The sequence below is a fragment of the Triturus cristatus genome, chromosome 6 (genome assembly GCF_964204655.1).
Source record: "Triturus cristatus chromosome 6, aTriCri1.1, whole genome shotgun sequence".
In the NCBI taxonomy this organism is placed as follows: domain Eukaryota; kingdom Metazoa; phylum Chordata; class Amphibia; order Caudata; family Salamandridae; genus Triturus; species Triturus cristatus.
This window is the reverse complement of record NC_140589.1, coordinates 140253756-140263645: the sequence shown is the minus strand read 5'-3', so window position 1 is coordinate 140263645 and position 9890 is coordinate 140253756. Positions and strand designations below refer to the sequence as shown.

General features: G+C 43.1%; 1 protein-coding gene across 2 annotated transcripts in view; it reads left to right on the top strand.

The window, feature by feature from the left end:
* The window catches only part of SUPT7L (SPT7 like, STAGA complex subunit gamma), a 113701-nt gene extending 104041 nt beyond the window's left edge, over positions 1-9660 (top strand). For both annotated transcript variants that reach the window (XM_085610354.1, XM_085610353.1), the window contains exon 5: positions 9181-9660. In XM_085610354.1, coding sequence (XP_085466480.1) covers positions 9181-9443 — 263 coding nt within the window. In that variant the 3' untranslated portion in view covers positions 9444-9660. The remainder of the gene's footprint in view (positions 1-9180) is intronic.
* The last annotated feature ends 230 nt before the right edge of the window (positions 9661-9890 follow it).

Here is a 9890-nt window from a genome sequence, read left to right as displayed (position 1 = left end):
TCATTCAAAAATACTAGTCCATGTGCAGACAATCGCAAACCTGTTTTGCTCAAGCTGATTTATTTATTCCAGTGACCGCAAAAAAACTAAAAGCCGAAACAATTCAGAGTGACACTTGTTTCATGGGCTAGCCACGAAGTCTGGCCCAATTTTCAGATTATATTCCTTATCTCCAAGTGGCATTGCCCTGCCAAACACAGTAGTTTATTACCCGCCGTGCACAATCTGAATTCACAGGATACTCAGTGTTTCCCAAACTGTGGGTGAGCCCATGTTTGGTGAATCATAAAAGTCCAAGCAATAAATAAAGGTGCCTTTAAATTCTGTAATGTTCCTGTCATATTTGCTGCACTTCAAAGATAGTTGTCAAATGTCATACTACGTCTTCAGACACATTTCCGCTTATGGTGTTTAACATAGGGATTGGTGTTTAGAAACTCCTTTCACTTAGCAGCCAGAGAGGAAAAAAGTAAATTGAATTGTGTGACACTCTGGCTGTGGTACAGGGAGTGTAAAAGGAAAGGCTATAGGATGTCATGTTTTGTAACACACAACAAAATGTTAATGCCAGTAAATGAACTGTACACATTCAGCAGTTAGGAAAGCAAAACAGAAGCATATGTTTTGTAATTCTGAAGTGTGATGAAAAGAAAGATTTTAATAGGATCAAAACAAATCAAGACACCTAGTGTTGCGCAAATGATAAATACTCAATGAAACCCGATTTTTCACGCATTATCATTTGTGTGCAATATTGTTTATAGTTTTATGAGTAAAACTGTATGTCTGTGCTAATTTAGTGGCCATTTCAATGGAAAATGTGCTCTCTGTAAAGGACAGTGGGCTATCAAACGATGCTTTAGTTACATAAAAAAATAGCCCACCTCATGTTCATTAATGCTAAGTTGGCCACAAAAGTTTCTCATTCTAAAAATTGAGTCCTGGTTCTAAAAAGTTTGGGATGCACTGGAATAGAGCATAAATGGAAAAACCGTGAGCTATATTTCAGTATAGGGGCTGTATAGCCCGACAAATCAAAATAAGCGTTTGTATATTCGCAATGTTTGAAAAAAACCTCTCTTTTTCTGATGTGTACGTTTGAGACATTTCATTTATCTCGTATTAAAAAAAATTCATCCATGTTGCCGAATAGGTCTATAATTATAAGAAAGAGAAATTATACCAGTAAAGATGCTCTGTATGCAAGATTGTTTTTTTTTTGTTGTGTTTTTTTTTTTGTGTGGTAATTTCCTGTGTGCAATATATAGTTATTACTAAATCCCTAGTATAGGCACCCCTCTTCCCCTCAACGTGTAAAACAATTGTAATTTATCAGTACAGATGAAACCTAGCCTTAATGCTGCCTGAAAGAAGCGTACATACTGGAAAAGCTTTGTGTTTTTTAAATGCAAATTAAATTGCGGATCAAGTTTATTTTTTAATTGGCAAACTCTTCTAGCTCTAGTCTGGCCTTCGGGCTTTTCACTGGCTGCAACTTAGTAAAACTAGCTTTGGCAAAGCCAGTTGGTCTTCCATTGTCTGCCAGTCTTTTGGCTTTGTCAACGCTGGTTTTGGAAAACTGTATTGCAGGGGGAGCTGTCGGGCCTTTGCCAATATTAAAAAAAAAACACTGACTAAAAGCAAAAATATTTTTGCGGGTTCAAAAAGCTTACATAACACTGACGGAACTACTTTGAGGGCAAATGGGCACCCTGTGCAAGATCCGAATGCCATCACTCACAGGGAAATTAACCAGTGGCTCAAGTAGGCTGACCTATTGTCCCATGCTGTATGCTCTAGTGGGCGGAAGAGTAATGTGAATGACACAACCAAGGGAGTAGCCAGAAAATTAAAATAGGCCCCACTTTGAACTAATGTGCTGATGCCATCAAGCAAGTGAATCAAGTGAGACAAACCTGTCCTAGAACAGCTTCCTTGTCTCTTCCAACAATGCATCTATCCATTCATTCTTTCACCCTTTGATCCACCTGCTGATATCCACTATGTCACTTATACAATCTGTCATCAATTCTTTTTTTTATCCACCGTTCAATCTTCCCCTCTGCCACCAAGCCACCCATCCACTCTGCCACCAAGCCACCCATCAGCTCTGACATTCATCCATCAATGCATCCACTCTGTCATGTTATGTTATAAAATGTATAGAGCGCATAGTTGCCCAGCAACTAGGCTTTCCAACGCTAGTCCGTACATTAAATGAACTGAGGCATTAACCTAAAGAAAAGATGCCAGAAAGAACACCTAAAATGAAAAAAAAAAAAAGTTTTCAAAGTTTTCCTGAAGGACAAGTGTTTCTGGATGTTATTGATAGACAGGGCGGAGCTCATTCCAGAGGACTGGGGCTTTTGCATGGAATGAACGGTCACCCGCTCTAACTCTCTTTACACAAGGGATGGAAGCCAGATTAAGTGAGGCTGAATGCAGGGGGTGTAGAGGTCAGTAGATGGGATAGCAGGTGAGACAGAATGGGAGCGACCTGGGAATTATAAGATTTTATGGGTGATCCACAAGGTTTTAAAGTGCACACGTTTCTCCACAGGGAGCCATTGCACTTTGCGAAGGAGGCCGGAGGCAGGACCGAATTTTTGAAGAGAGTAACCGTCTAGCCGTGGCGTTTTGAGCCCGCTGGGGTTTTCTAATCAGTGGCTTCTTGACTCCCAGGTATAGAATGTTGCAATAATCCAGCCGGGAAAGAATTGCTGCCTGAATGATAATTTGATGAGTGCCAAGGGCAAAACGTCCAAGAATGGGTGTAAGGCCGCTCAAGAACCCGAAACATGCGCATGCCACTGATTTTGCTCGCGCTTTAAAAGTTAAGGTGTAATCCACACAAACACCTAGATTTTTGACAGGGGCTTGGGGAGAGGCGGAGGCCCAAAGGAGGCAGGCCATCAATGGTCGACCCAGGAGTTGGTATCCTTTCCTAATAGGAGGATTTATGTTCTGTTCAAATTCAGTCGTAGACAGTTAGGATCCATCCATTGGGCGACAGCCAGCATTCCTCTTTGGAAATTGGCCAGGTCTGACATGGGGTTGTCCGAGAAGGAGAGTATGAGTTGGGTGTCGTCTGCATATGACACCAGCTCAAGCCTCAGGAATTTCACAACCTGAGCCAAAGGTTGAATGTAAATATTAACCAACGTCGTGCTCTAGGGCGAGCCCTGTTGGACGCCTTGTTGCATAGCGTAAAATTGAAAACTGTAGGGAGGGGAAAAATCCTGGAAAGAACGCTCCGAGAGAAAGGAGGCAAACCAGGACAATGCAGATCCACCTAGGCCAATATCTTGAAGGCACAGTAGCAGGATTTTGTGGGATAATGTATCAAATGCATCGCTTAAATCAAACGGAATCAAGGCTGCTGATCTGCCCTCGTCTAAAGTGCTTCTGAGAAGCTCCGTAACCGCAAGGAGTGCATATTCCGTTCTATGCACCGGCCTAAAGCCGGCCTGAGAAGTGTCCAAAATCTGGTTCTTTTCTAGAAACGTAGCTAGGATATCATTAACATGTGTCTCTGCTACCTTGGGAAGGAAAGGCAGAAGACAGAGTTGCAGAAAATTCTCAGGTTTAGAAGCACACAGAGAGGGTTTCTTCAGGAGGGGGGTGACCTTGGCATGCTTCCAGAGGCTAGACAAAGAAGGACTAATCAATTCTAGATATGATTCAAGAAGAGAGTCCTGAAATTTAAGGAACACATCTGGCTTAAATGAGTCAGCAGGTGAGCCTGATTTAACTTTGCTACATAGAGTAACTCGGACTCAAAAGAGAGAGAACTTTTAGCGAGGATGGGACATTTCTAATAAGGCCGCCTGGCCTCAGGGCGGGGGTCTTAAGGCTAAAGTTTGAATACATATCCCCTCTGTTGCCATTAAAATACACAGCTGACTTTTCACAGTGAGCGTTAGAGGCTTCAGTAGGATCTGCTGAAAGTACAGGTTTTGTAAGTCTATTTAAAAGGCTGAAAATCTCCTTTGTAGGGTTGTTCCAACTCCTTATTTTATTCACAAAATAGTCTGCCTTGGATTTAGCGAACAGTTTGTGGTAGGACGTGATATCTGCTCTCTATTTCGTTTTTGAGAAGGGTCGTAACATTTCCTCCAGGAGCATTCTAAGGTTATACAATGTTTTATAGCAAAAATTGGGAATTTGTTAAACCAAGGGGCAGCATGCACTTTCCTACCCTGAGCCAGTCGAACAGGGTTGAAAGTGTCTATGGATGATCTCAGCCAAGATTGTAGAATGTTATTCGCTGCCTCAACAGTGGGGACCAACTGAGGGGGGCAAATCTGAATGTAGTCACCACATGTTTTACAGTCCAGCTTATGCCATGGGCATTTAAAGATTTATCGATCACAAACGAGTGTGGAGGGTGCCCACGCAGGTCCTTTAATCTCCTCTTAGCCCCCCTTGTGTGTATTCGTTTAAAGATTTTGTGTGGTCTAGATATCTGCCTTTGGAATGACAAGCAAATGACTATAGGGATCATACAATGATCAGTCCAGGGCATGGGGAGAGGGGTCACTACCTTCAGGAACTAATTGAGTTAACTGACCTGCAGCCAGATCATCAATAAAATGAACAATGTCACTGTCGTGGCTGGCCTCTAGATGGAGGTTCAGATCTCCCAAAATACTAAAGTTAGCAGAGTTGATAGTAAGTGAAGCAGTGAGATTTGTGAATGCCTCCCTAGAGATTTTAGATGGTCCTGGCGGATGATGGATTAAGATTCCTGATAGGTTACAGTTATTGTTCAAATCAGTTTTAAAAAGGGCGCTTGCACAGTCTGGAATAGTGCAAAGGGTCAGATTACATATATAGCTATCTCTATAAATCACTGCAATGCCACCACCTCTGCCACTAGTTCTGTTGAAATTCTTTAGATGATAACCGGGGGGATCGCTAATGCAGGTTCAACTACAAAGGCCGAGGTCAACCAGGTCTCGGTAAGAAACAGAATGTTTGGGGTGTGGTTTTGGATAAGAACCAAGACTTCGGCATGGCGTTTGACCAGAGAGCGGCAGTTTAAACTAAAAAGCTTATGTTCTGTATGCTTGAGGGGGGGGGGGGGCAGCCTGATTGTGGACACAGTAGAGCTGGCTTCAAAACAGCAGGACTTGCAGAGATAAGATAGCTCATCTGGGACCCATCCATGTTCACTGCAGGTGTGTGAAGAGGTCCAAACTGGATGTAAATCACTCGATGAGTAGACTAACCTGTGAGAGTTTTGGAAAGCAGGGGGCCTGGCGCCTTTCAAGCATGGACGGTGCAGGCGGGCTTGCCTTTGGCGAGCCCGCTTCCCATGTTCGCGCCATGGCAAGCATAAAATACCAGAGGAACTCTAACAGGCTCCTCCTGGGCTTGTCTCTTATTGGGTCCCTCTGGACCAATCAGAGCGAGACAGGAAGCGTCAGTAAAAACGACCTAAATTGACAAGAATTGCTTTTAAAAATAGATATGGCAGCAAACAGAAAATGCCGACCAAACCCCTTAAAGTTCAGGCACAAGTTAGTTAAAACATATCGAACACTTACAACAGTTTTAAAAATCCAAGGCCCAAAAAGCAGTGTTGATGCACGGACCATCACGCCATCCATCTACTCTATCTATCTATCTATCTATCTATCTATCTATCTATCTATCTATCTATCTATCTATCTATCTATCTATCTATCTATCTATCTATCTATCTATCTATCTATCTATCTATCTATCTATCATCTTCTCTCCCATCAATCCCATCTTCTCTCCCATCAATCCCATCTTCTCTCCCATCAATCCCATCAATCCATCTTCTCTCCCATCAATCCCATCTTCTTCTCCCATCAATCCCATCTTCTCTCCCATCAATCCCATCTTCTCTCCCATCAATCCCATCAATCCATCTTCTCTCCCATCAATCCCATCAATCCATCTTCTCTCCCATCAATCCCATCAATCCCTCTTCTCTCCCATCAATCCCTCTTCTCTCCCATCAATCCCTCTTCTCTCCCATCAATCCCATCAATCCATCTTCTCTCCCATCAATCCATCTTCTCTCCCATCAATCCATCTTCTCTCCCATCAATCCCATCAATCCATCTTCTCTCCCATCAATCCATCTTCTCTCCCATCAATCCATCTTCTCTCCCATCAATCCCATCAATCCATCTTCTCTCCCATCAATCCCATCTTCTCTCCCATCAATCCCATCTTCTCTCCCATCAATCCCATCTTCTCTCCCATCAATCCCATCAATCCATCTTCTCTCCCATCAATCCCATCAATCCATCTTCTCTCCCATCAATCCCATCAATCCATCTTCTCTCCCATCAATCCATCTTCTCTCCCATCAATCCCATCTTCTCTCCCATCAATCCCATCAATCCATCTTCTCTCCCATCAATCCATCTTCTCTCCCATCAATCCATCTTCTCTCCCATCAATCCCATCAATCCATCTTCTCTCCCATCAATCCCATCAATCCCTCTTCTCTCCCATCAATCCCTCTTCTCTCCCATCAATCCCTCTTCTCTCCCATCAATCCCTCTTCTCTCCCATCAATCCCTCTTCTCTCCCATCAATCCCTCTTCTCTCCCATCAATCCATCTTCTCTCCCATCAATCCCATCAATCCATCTTCTCTCCCATCAATCCATCTTCTCTCCCATCAATCCATCTTCTCTCCCATCAATCCATCTTCTCTCCCATCAATCCATCTTCTCTCCCATCAATCCATCTTCTCTCCCATCAATCCATCTTCTCTCCCATCAATCCATCTTCTCTCCCATCAATCCATCTTCTCTCCCATCAATCCCTCTTCTCTCCCATCAATCCATCTTCTCTCCCATCAATCCATCTTCTCTCCCATCAATCCCATCAATCCATCTTCTCTCCCATCAATCCATCTTCTATCCCATCAATCCCTCTTCTCTCCCATCAATCCCTCTTCTCTCCCATCAATCCCTCTTCTCTCCCAAATCCCTCTTCTCTCCCATCAATCCCTCTTCTCTCCCATCAATCCCTCTTCTCTCCCATCAATCATCTTCTCTCCCATCAATCCGTCTTCTCTCCCATCAATCCCATCTTCTCTCCCATCAATCCCATCTTCTCTCCCATCAATCCCATCTTCTCTCCCATCAATCCCATCTTCTCTCCCATCAATCCCATCTTCTCTCCCATCAATCCCATCTTCTCTCCCATCAATCCATCTTCTCTCCCATCAATCCCATCAATCCATCTTCTCTCCCATCAATCCATCTTCTCTCCCATCAATCCATCTTCTCTCCCATCAATCCATCTTCTCTCCCATCAATCCATCTTCTCTCCCATCAATCCATCTTCTCTCCCATCAATCCATCTCTTCACTCACTTATCCATCCATCCTTTTACTCTGCTGTCCTTTCGCCTGTCCATCTACCTATCTATCCATCCACCTATCCATTTATTCTGCAATCCTTTAACCTGTTGATTCACCTATCCACTCACTCACTCACCCGTCCCTTTACTTTTGCTATCCTTTCACCTGTCCATTCACATATCATTCACTAATTCTTTCACCCACTTATTCATCTGCATACTCATTCATCCACCCATTGATCCATCTTTCCTTCTTTTTGTCCATTTTTCCATTATTCCTTCTTTCTTTCCCTGTTCTATGTACCCTGTTGTTGATTGTTCTTGCTCCTTCTTGCTCTTCTATTGATGCTGTAGTCCAGCGTTAATGATGAGCTTTAATCTGCCCAGGTGTAGACACAACAGGCCCATAAAGACTCACCCCTGCCCCACTGTAGCTGCTCAAGCTGGGGGTTCACACCCCGCCTGGACACAACTGACCAATTCATGATGGCCCCTTGAAGAAACACTGAATGCTCTTCTACAGAAGCCACACAACTAGTCTGCTCTCCTTTGTAACTGCGTTAGGGCCACATCTCCCAGAGTAGCACTGCGATTTTCAAAACAAATTTTAAAAAAAAGGCACCACATAAACAGCTTAAGCCACTTCATCTACCTACATGATTCAAAGCTATGCCAGTGTTGGAGTTGCTACTTCTGGTAGTATAGTAGTTTTAAAATCAAATGTTTCTGTAGCTCAAGGCAAGACCACGTTAGCATTTGACCCCTGCTGTGCTTCCACATACATTTCTCTTTTGTCTGCCTCAGTTTGTCCAGAGAATTTGATATTTCAAGCTGTTTTCATGGTGACTTTAAAGGTAAAGCTGGATTTCAGATACCATTAACACAATACCATTTTAGTTTTCCTCTCCATCCCTTTAATTTATTTTCCCCTCACACATTCTTAGACTGCTTGCTGTCTTTAAATATTTGCTTTTTTGTTCCCCTTATACATTTTTTATTTGTTACCGTTCTTATTTGTTACATAGAAGTCCGCTTTTGTTTCAGCCTTTAGCTTCACATCTGTAGCTCTGTATTTCCTGTGCCTATCTATCTTATGTTTTTATATGTTAAACAGCCAGATTCGTGGCGCTCTACTGTTTGATTGACATTCAGTGATAGTTAACTCTGTGCTTAATTAGTAAAAAAAAAAGAAGTGCCGGGGCACAGGTGAGGAGATCACTGCAGCTTGCAGCACCCATTGCTCCTTCCGGCGCTGCCAGTGACCGCACCAATGCAACCACTAACCGCCACCCAATTACAAGTGTGACGGTTCAGACTATTCCAGGGCCCCAAAGCTATAACAATGGCTTGGGTGGCAGGTATAAGTAATTCTAATATGTATAGAATTTATAAACAACTGTCGTTGGGCTCATCTCTAAATTAGAAAGACAGCGCCACCATGTGGCAGACTGTCATAAGTGCCGGTGTTGGCAATAAATGCCTGTGCTGAGCACTGGAAACCACTGGCACAAATAACACTTGAGTCAACCTCTTCTGAAAGGGCATTTAATTTGTTCTATATCACATGGAGAGCTGGTGGGCAACGTCTAGACGCACTTACTTATAATCCTAATTGCATTGTTGCCGTGCACAGGTTCTTCGTGCTGGACTCTGCGCAGTCGTCCACACTGGGGAGTCTAGGTGCCACACATGAAGAATGTGTGATATATTGCCCTGTCTCATCATTGCACCCTAACATGATGCTGTGTTGGGCATATGTTTCTACTGTGCTCTGAAGTGAGAGTTTGGTGTTTCAAGTGCTGTCAGTAAATCCATCTTTCTTTTTTAGGAGCTGAAGTGAATGCCTCCCCACTCTGGAATCTGACGCAGGTCAAACTGGAGCCACAAGAGACTGAGGAGGCGACCGTGCATGGACACAGCGTGCTAGGCAACAATGTCTTCGAGGAGCCGATGTCCGCCATGAGTAACACCGGCTTGCCGCAGAGCCCCGATGACTCTGAGGGAAGTTACAGCTCGCACTCCGCAGACAGCCTCATAGGATCCTCACCAGTCTTCAACCAGCAGCCCAAGAAAAAGATAAAGAAAACATGAAGGGCTAAGGGACATCTTTTCTAAAACATTGTAATTCATGCCCCTGTGGCAGATATTGGCATAAACGTTTTTCCATTTTTTTCAGCTAGTGTTTTTTCTTCAGCACATTTACATGTCTGTATCTGTTTTGTATCCAGCATAATTCACATTGAGGGTAATGATTTTACAAATGTGTAACAGAATAATCAGGATTTTATTAAAGACACGGAGGCCAGCATTATGCAATAAACACTTTATTGCCACTTCAAAACACCTAGGTTACAGAAAAAAATGAAGAATGTCCATAGCGCTAAGAAGACCTCCTCTTAAATACTCCAAAACCCCCAATATGGCTAGTCAAAAGAACTTTTACAATAAATGTATACTTCTAGCTTTTCCTCCGAAACCAACTTTAAAAAAAAACTTTAACTGCTCAGTATCTTGTCTGTGAAAAAAATTGAACTAATG